The 17,970-nt window shown below is 40.1% G+C and overlaps 1 protein-coding gene across 4 annotated transcripts in view; it reads left to right on the forward strand.

The window, feature by feature from the left end:
• Positions 1-17,970, forward strand: part of LOC147350548 (beta-hexosaminidase subunit beta-like) — a 32,222-nt gene that overhangs the window by 12,900 nt on the left and 1,352 nt on the right. For 2 of the 4 annotated variants that reach the window (XR_015148571.1, XM_086361100.1), the window contains exons 4-11: positions 4,853-4,899; positions 5,160-5,270; positions 8,769-8,870; positions 10,987-11,116; positions 12,770-12,950; positions 13,576-13,662; positions 15,977-16,049; positions 17,207-17,381. Coding sequence is in view for 1 of the 4 variants with exons in the window: in XM_086361100.1 (XP_086217226.1) it covers positions 4,853-4,899; positions 5,160-5,270; positions 8,769-8,870; positions 10,987-11,116; positions 12,770-12,950; positions 13,576-13,662; positions 15,977-16,049; positions 17,207-17,381 (906 nt within the window). In the remaining 3 variants the exon portion in view is untranslated. The remainder of the gene's footprint in view (positions 1-4,852; positions 4,900-5,159; positions 5,271-8,768; positions 8,871-10,986; positions 11,117-12,769; positions 12,951-13,575; positions 13,663-15,976; positions 16,050-17,206; positions 17,382-17,970) is intronic. The other 2 variants (XR_015148573.1, XR_015148572.1) reach the window with 1 other exon arrangement.

A 17,970-nucleotide genomic window follows, 5' to 3' on the forward strand; every position in this document is an offset into this window, starting at 1 on the left:
GGAAATCAAGCATAATTAATAGCAAAACTTTGCTTCCTTGGGCCCTTTATAGATTTGTTGGGTATTTCCAAAACAATTTCCATTCAGTACTGTATATACCACTTAAAGATCATTTATATATACCACTTAATGAAAGATCATTTGACCTTTTAAAAATGTTTGAAGGTTATTGCATTCATAATGCTGCAATTCCTTGATGTTCTTGAACTGTAATATTTATAGAGTTATAAATGGCCCTGATCTGCTCCAGTTAGATTTTGTTTCATCATGCGTCCCCTCTTGTCACCTTCAGTAGCAAGCATGTCCTTTCTGCATTTGATTTATTAATTCAAACAACAGTATACTCACATTCTTTTCTGTACCAGTCTATTAGTGCAGAAGCAGAAAAACAAAGAGGAAAATCATGTTCCCAATAAAACATGTCCAACTCTCCATGTGTGGTGATGTTTTCTGCTTGCTGTGCTAAGATGCTCATGACCTCAGCTCAGCATAAACGCATGTGCCATGGCATGTGAGAGTCCTTATCGACTCAGCTGGTTCTTCTCCAGTGTCTCCTTTCAGGAGTGGAGTTGTACTTGATCTCATTATCCATTTTCATCTGAATCCACTGGGGAATTAGACGATTCTTCTTCTGTTTCTTGGCCAGGAATGATTTGATCCTGGGAGTCTCAAGAAAAGTTGAGGAACAGAGGCAACCACACACACTATGATGACCTAGAAAAGAAGAGAACCCTTCCCTCAATGTAACAAAGTTTGCAAGAATGCTGTGAAAAGATAAAAATATACTCTAGAGTGATTGGAGGCAGTGAGCAGAGAAGAACCTTAAAAGCTTTTCCTGTGACTTTCAGTCTGAACTTCAAAGTTCAGGCATTGGGACATTTACTTACTGCAAATGTAACTACAGATATTATCATCTAGATTATTTACATATAATGGGATGTGATGTTAAACTGTTACCACTTTGGTCTGCCTGTCTAGTCTGGGGCCTGTTAGGGAAATCAGCTTTATTGATATCAGTCCTGATCCACATAACAACTTTTGAGAGCGTTTTGTGAATCCAGTCCAGGAAGTCCTTATTTTCTGCTTACTGTCAGACTGTGAAAGTAACAAATGTATCATAAATGATATTTGAGGGTGCTGCCACTTAACAGAAAATTCCAAGGTTATTCTGTATTTGGGGGTAGGAAGGAGGCATAACTGAAGCAACTTTTGAACTTTTCATTCTTCCCCAATTTTCTTGAGGTATAATTGACATAAAATTATATTAGTTTCAGTTTTACAACATAATGATTTGATATTTGTATATAATGCAAATGATCACCACAGTAAGTTTAGTTTCCACCCGTCACCACACATAGTTAGAAAAGAATTGCTTTTCTTAGGATGAGAATTTCTGAGATTTACTCTTTTTAGCAAATAGGTAGCGCAGTATTTATTAATCACAGTCCTATGCTAGGCCTCACGTCCTAGAACCTGTGAACACACGAAAGATTGTACTTTAGACCCCTCACCCATTTTGCCCACCCCCTACCCCTGCCTCTAGTAACTACCAATCTATTTTTATACTTATGAGCTTGGTTTTTGATTTTTCAGATTCCACATCTAATTGAGATCATGTAGTGTTTGTCTTTCTCTGTCTTATTTCATTTAGCATAACGGCCTTAAGTTCCATCCATGTTGTCGCAAACAGCAAGATTTCCTTCTTTCTGTGGCTGAACAGTATTCCATTGTATACATATGCACACCGCATCTTTATCCATTCATCCCTTGACGGATAGGTTGTTTCCATATCTTGGCTATTGTAGTTAATGCTGCAGTGAACACAGAGGTACATATGTTTGGGGTGGAGGGACTTAGTGTTTTGTTTTCTTTGGATAAATACCCAGAGATGGAATTGCTGGATCATGTGGTAGCTATATAGTGTCTTCACCAGTTTATATTCCCATGAACAGTACATAAGGGATGCTTTTACTGCATGTCCTCGCCAGCACTTGTCATTTCTCGTGCTTTTGACCATGGCCATTCTAACAGGTGTGAGAGGGTAGGTCCTGTGGTTTTGGTTTGCCTTTCCCTGATGGTTCGTGATGCTGAGCACCTTCTCATTTACCTGTTGGCTATTTATGTGTCTTCCTTGAAAAAAATACTTGTTCACAATCTTCTACCCATTTTTTAATTGGACTGTTTGTTTTTTGCTATTGAGTTGCTTGAGTTCTTTATATATTAACCCTTTAATAGATACATAATTTGCAAGTATCTTCTCCCCTTTGGTAGACTGTCTTTTCATTTTGTTGATGATTTCCTTTGATGTCCAGAAGCTTTTTACTTTGGTGTTGTCCCATTTATTTTTGCTTTTATTTCTTTTGCTTTTGGTGTCATATCCTAATAATTAATTCTTTTTTTATTGTTTAGTAGAGTTCACTAGTGAACCTTCCAGTCCTGGCCTTTGTTTGTTGGAGATGTTTTATTATTGTTACCATCTCCTTACATAATCAGTCTCAGATTCTGTTTCTTCGTAATTCAGTCTTGGTAGGTTTTCCCTCTAGGAGTTTATTCATTTCTTCTAAGTTGTCAAATTTGTTGGCATATAATCGGTCATAGTAGTCTCTTACGATCTTCTGTGTTTTTGTAGTATATTGTCACACCTTCTCTGTTATTTGAGTTTGTACTACAGGGAAGCTGTGGAGATATTGTGGGTTTGGTTCTAGAGCACTGCAGTAAAGTGACTATCTCAGTAAAGGGAGTCACAAATATTTTGGTTTCCCAGTGCATATAAAAGTTTTCAGCGGTATAGTGCAACAGTAGTGCACTAGCATTACGTCTTAAAGATAGGTACATACCTTAATTTAAAAATTGTGGTCATTGTTTAGTCAGTAAGTCGTGCCCAACTCTTTGTGACCCCATGGACTGTAGTCCACCAGCCCCCTCTGTCCATGGGATTTCCCAGGCAAGAATACTGGAGTTGGTTGTGTTTCCTCCTCCATTTAAAAAATGCTTTATTGGTGAAAAATACTGATCATCATCTAACAATAACAGGGTTGCCACAAACTTTTGACTTGTAGAAAACACAGTATCTGTGAAATGCAAGAGACTCAATTACAATAAAGTGAGGTATACTGTATTCTTAGGTTAAAATTTTCCTTGGCAATACAGTTGTCGGGTAGAATCATGAATTTTGGTAAAGTCAAGGCTAGATAGAGGAATTGGCCTGTAATATAGGCTGACTTTATTTTTCTGGGCTCCAGAATCACTGCAGATGGTGAGTGCAGCCATGAAATTAAAAGACGCTTACTCCTTGGAGGGAAAGTTATGACCAACCTAGACAGCATATTAAAAAGCAGAGACATTACTTTGCCGGCAAAGGTCCGTCTAGTCAAGGCTATGGTTTTTCCAGTGGTCATGTATGGATGTGAGAGTTGGACTATAAAGAAAGCTGAGTGCTGAAGAATTGATGCTTTTGAACTGTGGTGTTGGAGAAGACTCTTGAGAGTCCCTTGGACTGCAAGGAGATCCAACCAGTCTATCCTAAAGGATATCAGTCCTGGGTGTTCACTGGAAGGACTGATGCTAAAGCTGAAACTCTAATACTTTGGCCACCTGATGCAAAGAGTTGACTCATTGGAAAAGACCCTGATGCTGGGAAAGATTGAGGGCAGGAGGAGAAGGGGATGACAGAGGATGAGATAGTTGGGTGGCATCACTGACTCAATGGACACGGGTTTGTGTGGACTCCGGGAGTTGGTGATGGACAGGGAGGCCTGGCGTGCTGCAGTTCATGGGGTCGCAAAGAGTCAGACACGACTGAGCGACCGAACTGAACTGATAGGGAACAGTGCACATGAATAAAAAAGTCTCTGCAGGTATAAATAAAACAGTGTTTAAGTTGGGCCTTTATGGTTTCATGGTGTTTTCTGAGCCTCTTAGCCCTCTGTTAAGATTAGGTACTGATAGCTTATGGTAAAGGGTGTTGGATTCCTGATCTCCAAAGATTTAATTTTGGGACCAGGGACCATGCTTGATCACTCAAGAGCTTTTGTGTAGCAGAGTTTTTATTAAAGTGAAAATGGGACAGAGAAAGCTTCTGACACAGACATCAGAAGGGGCATGGAGAGTGCCCCCCTCCCTGCAGTTAGCAAGGGAGTTATATACTTTTTAAATTAGTTATTACAATAAATCAAAAGAATGTCTCTAGGTTGTAAAAATTTTACCAGACCCACTCCCACAATTTACATTTTAGGATAACTGGATTAGAACTTAACAATAGAAAGATCCTACCAGACCAGGATTAGTCAGAAAGTTTTCAGGAAGTAGTTTAAACTGAGTTATTTCTTGTGTAATCATTAGTTCCAGGCTTAAAGAAAAAAACTTTTTATGTGACTAAGACTAAGGAATGTAGAGAAAAAAAAAGTTGGTCCTTTCCTCCTCCTTGAGAACCCCAGAGCCCTCTCTCCTCGGGGGGCCCCGGGACTTCTTATCGCCCTGCCTCGGAATTGACGCTCTCAGTATGTTCTACAGTGCCTATAATAATTTATTATAAAAACGCTTTCTTATAATGCCATTTCCTTCTCCAATATAAATTTATTAAGGACCTATAATTTTATTTTCTTAAATCACTATTTTTTGTGTTTATCATTCAAACACAAACACGGGTATGGGTACAATAAAGTAAAGCATTTTTTTTTAATAGCAATGGGGACTTTTTTTTAATTGAGTTTTGATTTTAGAGAATGTTACAGAGTATAGCATACTTAATTTTATTTGCCTTTTCTGGTTATGGTTCTGTGTTTGGATAATATATCTTTTATTGTCTCCTTTATAAATTAATGCAATAAAGTATAAATTTTATTTTTCTCAGGTTTAGAGACCTTTAGCCAGTTGATTTATCAAGATTCTTACGGGACTGTAAGTATGATTATTGTATGTTACTAACATTATTGGGTAGACTTAATAAAACATTCTATAGGAAAAATGTAAACTTTTTAGCTATTTATTGCTTCTTGAATGTTTCTTCTCCTCAAGTGTGTTTCTTAGATGGTAAATGTAATTTTTACACTTTGTTTGGTTTTAAATTAATCTCATCTCATACTTGCAGAGACACATGTAATCATCATTGAACTGGAGAAAATTCTGAAAATAAATAAAAGTTTTCTTTTGTCTTTTAGTTCACTGCCAATGAATCCAACATTGTGGATTCTCCCAGGTTTCCTCATAGAGGAATCTTAATTGATACATCTAGACACTTTCTGCCCGTTAAGACTATTTTGAAAACTCTGGTAGGTAATTATTTTAACCCACTGTCTGTTCTGAAGAAGTGTTCTTGTATGTTGTTACTTTATGATGGTCGCTATGCTCTTGTGCTGGTTGGAACAAGGGATTCATTTTCCATATACTAATGTATTTCCGTGTACTAAGGATAAGCAGTGGACTTCTTCCCTCCCTTCCGTGAGAAATGTATTTCCTCTGCAGAGAAGTGGAGGCTCGCCTAGGGAATCACCCTCTTGTTTTCATTGAGGTGGGAGAGAGGCTAACCCAGTATTCAGTAGCATTGGTAAGGAAAACACTCAGTTTTAATGCTGCCTATTGGCCCTCTGTGTAAACCTCAATTGTCAAATCATGGGTCGAGACTTTTCACGAGGAATACCTTACCTCTAGCTGCTACTGCTGTTGCTGTTGAGTTACTCCGTCCGACTCTTGACCCCGTGGACTATAGCCTACCAGGCTCCTCTGTCCATGGGATTTCCCAGGCAGGAATACTGGAGTGGGTTGCAATTTCCTTCTCCAGTATCTCCAGTTACTGACCTTTAATTTTGTGACCTCCATTTACTGTTTTTTCAGTTGCCCAGAAAGGAATCTGAGAGCAGCTTTGTAACTAAGAAAATGTTCCAAAGAAATATGGAACCTCAGGTGGTGGGAGCTGGGAAGCAAAGTTGACGTAACTCTTCTCTTACTGACTTTTTTTGGTTCATCCCTCCCATCACTGTCAGTTTATGAGGATCAGGAAGTTTCCCTGTACCTTCACTGAATCATTTATGAACATAGCATGTTATAAAAAAGTTAATTTTACATTTCCATTAAAACCTTGATTTTTTTCTTCAAAAGGCATAATTGTAATTTTTAATAGAAGAAATACAGGCTTAGCGTAAAAAATATTTGAACATAGATATACATAAAACAGTGATTCCATAATCTAATTTACCAAAGACTGACAAATTTTTATGTCCCATTTATTTCATTTTAGACTTGAAGAATGAATTAACATATGATTCTTTTTCTATTGAAATGTAGTTGACATACAATATTCTATTAGTTCCAGGTATACCAAATCATGGTTTGACATTAGCATACATTATGAAATGACCACCAGGATAAGTCTGGTATCCATCTATCCCCATATAGTTATTACAGTATTATTACCTTCCCAGGGCTTATGTATTGCGTAGCTGAAGGTTCGTTCCTCATAATCCTCTTCACCTATCTTCACCCACCTCCTTACCCTCCTGGCAACCGTTCTCTGTATTTGAGTCCGTTTTTGTTTCATTTTGCTTTTTAGGTTTCACAGATAGAGATCCTTGGTATTTGTCTTTCTCTGATGTATCTCTGATGTATTTAACATAATATCCTCTAGAGTTACCCATGTTGTCACAATGGCAAGATTTCATTTTTTTACGGCTGAGTCCACTCTATTCTGATTGGAGAACTTAGTCTATTTACATTTAAAGTCGCCATTGATGGATATATACGTACTGTCATTTTGTTAATTGTTCTGGGTTGTTTCCATGGTTCCTTTTTGTTCCTTTTATCTTCTTTTGCTCTCTTCCCTTGCCATGTGATGGCTATCTTTAGTGTTATGTTTGGATTCCTTTCTTTGTGTGTGTGCCTATTAATAGGTTTTTGGTTTGTAGTTACCATAAGGTTCCTATATAACAGGCCCTGCCTCCTGTGGGGTCTGCTGCTCCCTGGGTGGGCAGAGCTGGGCCCTGGGGCAGCTGCCTGTGGGACTGGCTTCTGGGACTGGCGCTGGCCTGTTGATGGGCAGTTAAGTCTGTGGTGCTGACAGTCTAGAGTGAGGACTCCAAAACAGCGCTTGACATCCCAGTGTCAGCAAGCTCCCCAGATGGCTCCCTCTGGTGCTCTTGTTCCCAAGGGGATTCCCAGTAGTCTCCTGCCTCTCTGGGAGGCTAGCATCAGCAAGTGGCTCTGACCCAGGCGTCTTAAAAATTACTGCCCCTGCCTTGGGACTAAGAGTCTGTGAAATTTGAAACGCACAATCTGTCTCTTGTAGCCCTTCAGCTCTCCCGTATTCAAGTCCTGCTGGCCTTCAGTGCTAGATGTTTTGGGGGGCTCCCTGTCTCAGTGTTGGACCCCCCGGTGTACAGAGCCTGCTATGGGCTTGGATTCCTCACCCCTTGGGGAGAACCTCTGCAACTGTGATAGCTTCCCATTTGTGGGTCATCTACCCAGGACTGTGGGTCTTGACCCGCCTACTTGTCTCCTTGTGTTTCCATCTTTGTATCTTGAGTTCTGAAGAATTTTTTTCTGCTAGTTTTCAGGTCTTTCTCATCAATAATTGCTCTTACTAGTTGTAATTTTGCTGTGTTTATGGCAGGAGGTGAGTAAGAGGGTCTTCCTGCTCCACCTTCTTGCCACATCTCGAGCAGGGAGGCTATATGTTCTGATTCTCTGATAGAGAAAGTCTCTCCACCTATTTTCCATTTTCTTCATATCATCTTTTATATTTACATACATATTATATTGTTTATTCCTCCAGAGTATATATAAAATCAGTGTCAGTGACCCCCAAATTTCTGAGAATGTTAATTGGATTTGTGTTGTGTGTGTACTGAATTTCTTTCATTTGTAAGAAAGAGTTGGCACTAAAATCTCAGAATTGTGGGAATTGTAAATCCCATTTTTCCTCTGCTCTATTCCCAAACACCACAGTAGTGGTAGCCAAGAGCTACTGGGAATTCATGAGCTGGCTCTCTTCCAGTAGGGCAAAGTTAAAGTTTTAATTTATGATATGCATTGTGTATAGGCGTTTTGAAAAGTGAAAAGAAATTTATACTTCACATCCTTCTCTTGTTGAAAAGGAAATTTTAAAAGGAAACAGACACATTGGAAACAATCCTGGATATAGATAAGTATTAACAAATGGAAATGTATATCGGTGGTGTGTAATTATTTTTCCTTTCCTCTCCAAACTGGGTTTGTTCTTTCTGAGTCTGCTGCTTTTTTATTATAGTCACTAGTTTGTTGTATGTTTTAGATTCCACATGTAAGTGCTGTCAGTTCTTATCTTTCTCTGTATGACTTACTTTACTTGGTATCATGTCCTCCAAGTCCATCCATCTCGTAGATAGCAACATTTCATTCTTTTTTATTGCAGAGTAGAGTCCCACTGTACATGCATACATCTTTATCCATTCACCTGCTAATGAACACGTAGGTTGCCTCTGTATCTTGGCAATTGTAAATAATGCGGCTGTGAACACTGGGGTGCACGTATCTTTTCAGATTAGTTTTTTTTTTGTTTTTTGGGGTATGTATACCAAGAGATGGAATTGCTGGGTCATACGCTAAGTTTTATTTTTAGTCTTTTGAGAAATGTCCAAACCTCCAAACCTTACCAAAAGTTCATGAGGGCTCCCTTTTCTCCACATTCCCACCAACATTTGTTGTGTTCTTTTTGATGACAGCCATTCTGACAGGTATGAGTTGATAAGCTCATTGTGGTTTTAAGGTGTATAAATTTTCAACCTGTTTGCTTGCAGGATGCCATGGCTTTTAATAAGTTTAATGTTCTCCACTGGCACATAGTGGATGACCAGTCTTTCCCTTATCAGAGCATCAGTTTTCCTGAATTAAGCAATAAAGTGAGTAATTCATGTTATTGTTGTTGGTATATAAAAAATTTTGGTATGGTTTCCTTAGAAGTTTGCAGCTTAAATGTTTCTTGTGTAAAAGTTAGATATTCATGGTTTTAAATTTTTAATATGCTATTGCTGAGCATTTTAGGTCCACAAAATTGGTCTGCTTTTATAATTGTTATCATAAAAGTAAACATTTATGGGGCTATAGAAATACAAATTTAAAACCTTAATGGATGTAGGAGACCTTAAGCTTTTGTGATTAACATAAAGATAATTAATTATATTTATCAAGTAGCCCAACTATATTATAAGTGTTTTAAACAGAATTGTTCTGAATTCTGTAAATGACAACTTCTTTTCTCTCTAAAAAACTGTATTAAGTAGGGAATCTTAAGAGATAATGGCTCCTTCATAGGGATAATGGCTCCTTCATAGAAAATAATGGTACTGTTGCTGCTGCCGCCGCTGCTGCTAAGTCGCTTCAACTCTGTGCGACCCCATAGACGGCAGCCCATCAGGCTCCCCCGTCCCTGGGATCTTCCAGGCAAGAACACTGGAGTGGGTTGCCATTTCCTTCTCCAATGCATGAAAGTGAAAAGTGAAAGTGAAGTCGCTCAGTTGTGTCCGACTCCTAGCGACCCCATGGACTGCAGCCTACCAGGCTCCTCCGTCCATGGGATTTTCCAGGCAGGAGTACTGGAGTGGGGTGCCATTGCCTTCTCTGAATGGTAGTGTTAGAAGTGTTCAAATTGACTGAATTCTACACCAGTGAAGCAGGGAGCAAGCCTTACTACTGTCTCACTGAATCCCCTGTACTACAGAGCTAGTCACTGACAGCAAGAGAAGCTGCATGTCTCATGCAAAGTTGTAGATATGAAGGGGCAGAGCCAAGACCCTGAATTAGTCCTCTGGTCACAATTCCAAAGCTTTCCTTAAAGTTTTGATGTGGTTTGGATTGAAATCCTAGCAGCACTCCTGTTGTTTGCTTTTAACATGGAAAGCTTCAAACGTAAAGAGAAGTAGAATTTAATGAATTCCCACTTCCTCATTGCTCAGCTTCAATAATCAAGTAATGGTCAATCCGACAGCACCTATATCCCCTCCACCATTATTTTGAAGGTAATCTCAGACATCATCTCTTATTGGTAAAAAGGCCTATTTAAAAATAACTCATATCACAGCTAAAAAATTAGCAATAATCCAGATAGCCAATCATTATTCATGTATGCCCAAGTGCCTTTTTATTTTAAAAAAATTGTTTTATTTGCAGTGGGATACAAATAAACTCCATACATTGTGGTCAGTTAATATTTCTGTTCTCTTTAGATCTATGGGTGCCCATCCCTGCCCGTGTCTTTTTATTTTTCCTTTATTATTTTCATTGAGGAAACGAAGCTCAGTTTGTCCTGTAGTTTTCCACAGTCTGGGTTTTGTTGATTGCCTTTCCAGTGTCAATATGTTCTTCTGTCCCCTGTATTTACTATAAACTTAGGTCTTGATTCAGATTTGATGTTGGGATTGGGGAAGGCAAGACTATTTTTTAAGGAGTTGAGCATTTATTTATATTTATATATTTATACCTTGAGAGATGTGCCATAGTAACACTTTTAATCGACCTTTATTTACCACTGATACTGAGTTCTAATTTTTCAAGAACATAAAACAGGACCAAAGGTAATCTTTAATTAAAAAGAAAAAAATCGGCATCTCAAGGGGAATTTTTACTGCTGGCAGTAATTAAAGTGATCTTGAATGCCAACAGCTATGTTTTGTAATATTGTGTGAATTTTGATTCTAAAACTGACAAAGGCATTATATTCAGAATTTTCACTTTGGAGTAGAACATTTTGTTTCTGTTTTGTCATATGGTCAGTCACATGAAGTTGAAATAGCGTGATAGTAGACATTTAGTTCTGTCAGTAAATCTGGAATTAACCGAAAGTGTGCTGGGAGCTTACTGATAAGATACAGTAAACAGATAATTTAAATGAGTCATCCAACATCACATGAGACTTTAATACTTCATGATACCTGAAAAGTCTGCTGGCAGATACCAAAGTGCAAACAGAACCATAAAACAGCTCATACATTTTAGTTTTAATAAATGTGACTTTTGCAGGGAAGCTATTCTTTGTCTCATGTGTATACACCAAACGATGTCCGTACAGTGATTGAATATGCCCGATTACGAGGGATTCGCGTCCTGCCAGAATTTGATAGCCCTGGACATACGGAGTCTTGGGGAAAAGGTAAGGTGTTTTATGAGTTGCTGAAAGTGAACACGTGTGCTCCTGCATCTCATGACTTGGTGCTTGCTTATTTCGTTCTTGTGATTTACACAAAGGTAGCACTATTGATGGTTGTAATTCAATAACTATTATATGTCTATTGTGAGCAGGTCACTGTATCTAGGCATTGCCTAAAGTATAAACACGAGATAAAACAAAAAATGATTACAAGTAGAATGTGAAAAGTGAGTTAAAGAGTTACATGACTGAAGTAACACCTAAAATGTCCTTGAGAGATCAAAGAATATATTTTTGTTTCTGGTAGAAGGACAGGCATTTAGCTGGAGGACAGTGCATGAGAGTTGCCATGCCCTTCTCCAGCGGATCTTCCCAACCCCAGATTGAACCCATGTCTCCAGCATTGTAGGCGAATTCTTCACCTTCTGAGCCACCAGGAAAGCCCATGAATACTGGAGTGGGTAGCCTGTCTCCAGTGGGTAGTACTGGACAAGGGTCTCCAGGGGATCTTTCCATATCAGGAATCAAACCTGGGTCTTCTGCATTGCCAGTGGATTCTTCACTGCTGGGTGCTTAAGAACTGCTCTTGGAGCTAGACTGCCTGGGATTTGAGTCCTGCTTCTGGCAGTTACGGGCTTCCCTGGTGGCTCAGATGGTAAAGAATCTGCGTGCAATGCAGGAGACCCAGGTTTTATCCCTGGGAGGTGAAGATCCCTTGGAGAAGGGCATGGCAACCCACTGCAGTATTCTTGCCTGGAGAATTCTGTGGACAGAGGAGCCGGCAGTCTACAGTCCATGGGTCGCAAAGAGTCGGACATGAATGAGTGACTGTCACTTTCACTTTTCATTTTCTCGCATTTATAAACTGAGTGACCCTGGCCAAGTTATAGAACATCTCATTCTCAGACTTCCTATCTCTAAAACTCGGGGACTGACTGACTCCAGCAGGAGAGGGACGAGAGCCTTGGTGGGATGGTGACTGGCTTACCAGAATGTGAAAACTGGGAAGCTACAGAAGGAGTCTGGGGGAGAGACTTTAGTTTCTGTTAGATTGTATCTTTTATTTTACTTATGTTGGGCCACGCTGGGTCTTGGTGCCGCGCAGGCTTTTCTCTAGTTGCAGCGAGCGGGGGCTACTCGCTGGTTGTGGCAAGTGGGCTCGGAAGTTGCGGTGCATGGGCTTAGTCGCTCCGCATATGAGATCTTCCCAGACCAGGGATCCAACCTGTGTCTCCTGCATTGGCAGGCAGATTCTCTACCTCTGACCCACAAGGAAGCCCAGTTGGATTATATTTGAAGGGAAGCTAATTGTGTTCAGCAGGGAATTTGAAATATGGATTGAAACTTGAGAAAAAAGATTGGGGCAAGCTGAACATTTGGGAGCTGAATATTTGAGATAGTATCTGAAATGGATAAAATCTCAGAGAGGCTGATGGAAATGGAAGCAAAGCAACACAGGGGCAGTATTCAGGAATTAGTTCTCCCTTTTCTTATCTGAAGAAATTACCAAAGAAACTCTGAGTAAACACGCTTATCTTTTTCTGTATAAAATCTCTTAACTGTCTTCAACAAAATAAAGTAGTATAATCATGTGCAAAGCCTTGTCTTTGTGACTGAACTACTACTTCAGAAAAGATTCTCCATGTTTCCTTCTAGGCCAGGAAGACCTCCTGACTCCATGTTATCATGCGAGAGAGCCATCTGGGACTTTTGGACCTATAAACCCTATACTGAATTCAACTTACAGCTTCCTGTCTAAACTTTTCAAAGAAATTAGTACTGTGTTTCCAGATGAATTCATTCATCTGGGAGGAGATGAAGTAAATTTTAATTGTTGGTATGAAAATCTGTTAACTGCCCCCCTCCTCCACTTTTCTAAAACCTTTTATCTTTGAAGTAGGTGTAGAGGTGTCCCTGGGAAAAGGGAAGACTTGGGGGAACATCTCTGTGAGGTGTTAACCTGGGACCGCAGCTCCTAAGACGGTGAATTGTTTACAGAGTTCACATACTGATGCTATTGACAGAAGCCTGTAGGAAGGAGAATTAAGATGCAGAAGAAAATGGGATTAAAAAAGAAACTAAATAGAGAACAAGAATAGCTTTAGTGAAGAGGATAATGATTAAGTGGGAGAGATTTTTCTAGTGAAAGTCTTCTGTGCAAATAGACTTAGATGGAAGAAAGACATGGGAGCTTAGGGAAAGCCATTTTTACACAATATCAGCTTCTAAAAAAATTATTTGCAGTGGAAAGCTAAGATAACTCAAAATTAAATTTTAGACTTATTTTTTTAGGCATAATTAGGCTTATTTTAGGCTTAATTTAGGCATAATGGGCTTATTTTGCTCTTTACAAACTTTAATACATTTCCATCTGTATAAATGATGTTGGGGATGTCTGTTGCTTTAAAACGATTGGGCATATTGAACTTTTAATGAAATTTTAATCACTGTTTTTGTTTAAGGGAGTCCAATCCAGCAGTCCTGAATTTCATGATGAACAAAGGCTTTGGCAAAAATTTTAAGAAACTACAATCTTTCTATATGCAGATGTAAGTTATTGAAAGCCTACTCATTTTTATTTCATCAGTGCCTTTTGTAAAAGTTTAAGCTCTTATTTTGGAGATCCAAACGGTCCATCCTAAAGGAGATCAGTCCTGAATATTCACTGGAAGGACTGATGCTAAAGCTGAAACTCCAGTACTTTGGCCACCTAATGTGAAGAACTGACTCATTGGAAAAGACCCTGATGCTGGGAAAGATTGAGGGCAGGAGGAGAAGGGGGCGACAGAGGGTGAGATGGTTGGATGGCATCACCGGCTCAATGGACATGAGTTTGAGTACTCTGGGAGTTAGTGATGGACAGGGAAGCCTGGTGTGCTGCAGTCCCTGGGGTCGCAAAGAGTCAGATACGACTGAGTGATTGAACTGAAACTCTTATTTAGTACTATTTTATTTTCTCATTTTCTCTCCATTCCTTTTCAAAGTGTACATGTTATAATCTTTGTTACACAAAGTACAGATGAAAAATCATAAAGGAGGGTGCAATACCCATTATTCTCTTTAAATCAATAACATGGTGACTCCAATCCCTTTGCAGTGACTGTTGAGACGTAGGGTGGTAGCAGTTATCTGCTCTGTGAACTCAGCTGAAAACCCAGGCTACCCTGCGAAGGCTTCACCGTCTAGCTCCTGGAATTCATTTTGTCAACTCCAGCATTGCTTTTACTCTATACCTGTGCTGTCTGGTGTGGCAGCCACAGCCGCATGTGGCTGTTTGTATTAAATTATACTTGAAGAAAATTAAAAATTCAGTTCCTCAGTCACATTAGCCACATTTCACGTGTTCAGGAGCCAACAGCTACATGAGACTAGTGCTACCATGTTGGAAAGTGCATATAAAGAACATTTCCATTCCTGAAGATAAAGATCTACTAGACGGTGCTGCCCTATGGTAAAAAGTAGTAGACTTATTTTGTAAAGAGCCAGACAGTAATTACTGGCGACTTCACGGGGCACATGTGGTTTCATGGGCTTCTCCGATGGCTCAGCAGTGAAGAATCTGCCTGCAGTGCATGAGATGTGGGTTTGATCCCTGAGTCGGGAAGATCCCCTGGAAGAGGAAATGATAACCTATTCGAGTATTCTTACCTAGAATATCCCATGGACAGAGGAGCATAGTGGGCTACAGTCCATGGGGTTGCAAAGAGTTAGCCATGACTGAGCAAGCCTGCATATGGCTGCATACTTTTTTAATATTTTTGAAAAAGTGCTTTACCATGGGGTTGCAAAGAGTTGGATATGACTGAGCGACTTCAGTTCACTTGACCAATGTAAAAAGGGTCTTCCCTTGGGGCCAGCTGGTAAAGAATCCACCAGCAATGCCAGAGACCTGGGTTTGATCCCTAGGTTGGGAAGATCCCCTGGAGAAGGGAAAGCCTACCCACTCTAACATTCTGGCCTGGAAAATTCCATGGACTGTATAGTCCATGGTGTTGCAAAGAGTCGGACATGACTGAGCAGCTTTCACTTTACAAATATAAACACCATTCTCAGCTCATGAGCCACACACACACACTCTGCAGGGTAGTTTGCCAACCCCTGCATGAGCAGGCCCAGATTCTAGCCTTTTCCTATTTGGCTTTTCGCATGATGCAGTCCGATTTTCTTTTTTCTTGATTTTGTTTTTTTTTTTTTTTTTTTTTTCATCCTGCATTTAACAGCCAGCATTGTCTAAATGTCAGGAGATAACTTGTGAATTGATTGTCAGCACGGCTGGAAGTTATTAGGTGCCATCACAGGATAGTTTTGTTTCCTTTATTCTAAGGTACTCAAAGAGATTAACCAAGATTGCTGTTTGTACACTTCCTTATGAACTGCCTCATCTTCCTATCTTGGGAGCACGCTTAGCAGATTCATTCTGCAAACGACTGTTGAACCCTTCTGTTGTGTCAGGTTCTGAGCCATGTGCTAGAAAGAAGGAACCACAGGGTCACCACCCAACTTTAGCTTGTTCTGCTATAAAGTTGTGCTGTACTGAAAGGCTCCCCAGGTGGCGCTAGTGGTAAAGAACCTGCCTGCCAATGCAGGAGACACAAGAGACATGGGGTCGATTTCTAAGTTGGGAAGATCCCCTGGAGGGAATGGCAACCCACTCCAGTATTCTTGCCTGGAGAATCCCACGGACACAGGACCTGGTGGGCTACAGTCCATGGGGTCGCAGACAGTGAGACACTGAAGCGGCTTCACACGCACATACTGAAAGGCATCTCTCAGTGTTGCAGACTTTGGTATAAAGTGTGCATTCTTTACACACACTGCTAAGTTGGTGATCTGAAATAACTTTGTAATTTTTTTCAATGGTAGGGTTTTGGATATGATTTCAACCATGAAGAAGAGATCCATAGTCTGGCAAGAGGTTTATGATGATGAAGGCAAGGTGAGAGGTTACTAATACTGCATGTGGTTCTGAACTCCGGGAGTTGGTGATGGACAGGGAGGCCTGGCGTGCTGCGATTCATGGGGTCACAAAGAGTCGGACACGACTGAGCGACTGAACTGAATACTCTTAACACCTTGGATGGAAGGAACCCTAAGCTTTCCCTGTAATGTTGGGGGAAGTTAGCTTACTTTTCCATTTAAGCTGCTGTGAGGCAAGAGCCACACACCGACACCAATGATGATGGTATTTATTTGATTTCTTCCATTTACTTCATTCTTCAGTGCCGCCTCCTTCTCATCTCTCCCATCTTCCCTCCTCCCTCTCCATCTCATTCTTAGTAACAAATTGAAGTACTTTGAAAAATGTTCCTTTTTTCAGAAGGGCAAAACAAACAGATAAGAATGAGTCTTTATTGCTGTTAAGGTAACCTTCATTTTAAGCATCACTGTCAAGTACACTTTTTATTTTAAGGCATTTCTCTCTGACATAATCAGAATTCTTTATTTTCCTATGGGGCAACTGAAAATTTGAAAATCCAGCTACTTGTATTATCTTTCCAGAAGTGTTAGTGGCATCCTGTAAGTTCCAAAGTAAGTAATATAGTGTGGTAGAAATGGGACGAAAGCTTTAATTCATTACCTAGAAGGCAATGGCACCCCACTCCAGTACTCTTGCCTGGAAAATCCCATGGACGGAGGAGCCTGGTAGGCTGCAGTCCATGGGGTCGCTAAGAGTCAGACACGACTGAGCGCCTTCACTTTCACTTTTCACTTTCATGCGTTGGAGAGGGAAATGGCAACCCACTCCAGTGTTCTTGCCTGGAGAATCCCAGGGACGGGGGAGCCTGGTGAGCTGCGAGTTGGACACGACCGAAGCGACTTAGCAGCAGCAGCATGTGGTATTGTATATAGACAAAAGTTAAAAAGTTAAATACTAAACTTTTTAGACATTTCATCAAACTAAGGTTGGATGAAATGTCTAAGTCCTTATTACAAATAGCATTAGATATCACCTCAAAAAGGAAAGGGGAAAGAAGAAAACGTTGCTTTGTCAAGGATCTTAAAGAGTTATTAGCTACAATGCCTTAGACTTTTAATTTCATCTGCTGTAGCTGAGAGACCTAATAATACATATTTCACTTGTAACTGTAATAGCTTCTACCAGGCACAGTAGTTCAAGTGTGGAAAATGGGCGACTTCTATAAGGAACTAGAGAACATTACAGCAGCTGGCTTCCCTGTGATCATTTCTGCTCCTTGGTACTTAGACGTAATCAATTATGGGCAAGACTGGAGACAGTACTACTCTGTGAAGCCTCTTAACTTTGCAGGTAAGTGAAGCAGCCACCATTACTTGACTTGTTAGGTTTTACAAACCCTCCCCGCCCTCCAGGGAATCTTTACCTAGGTACCACCTACTATCCTCCCTTTTATGTTTGATCCTTGATTTTCCTTGTGTATAATCCAACAGACTGAACTCAGTATCATTTTAAACTTTGTGAAAAAACCGTATTCTTTCCTAAATCAAAGAACTTCTAAACTAAGATTCCCTTACACTGATAAGACTTGTCACTATGCATTCAAAGAGGCCTGACTGCAGGAGCCTTGTCTCTCCTCCGAACTTCCTCTGCGATGTAAGACACCTAAGTAGGGATCGCGTCCTGTTCGGTGGCTTCCGGGTTCTGAGGAGGAGGCATTCTTGGGGGTGGGCATGTCTGAGTGGTGGGGCTCTAGGCTCTCAAACCCCATATAACAGTTCTGCTTTGTCCAGTTTTGTACACTAGGCTTTAATATACAATTTCCTTTGAGGAAAAGTATTCTGGCGTTTAAAAAGTTTCAAAACTGTAGGTGTGTCAGGAACTGTTTCTCCAAAAGCATTTTCTGAGAACCAAGAAGTCGTAATTATTGTAGATACCTAGT

The sequence above is a fragment of the Bos grunniens genome, chromosome 20 (genome assembly GCF_055505025.1).
Source record: "Bos grunniens cultivar Pamir isolate PY7600 chromosome 20, Bosgru_T2T1.0, whole genome shotgun sequence".
Taxonomy (NCBI): domain Eukaryota; kingdom Metazoa; phylum Chordata; class Mammalia; order Artiodactyla; family Bovidae; genus Bos; species Bos grunniens.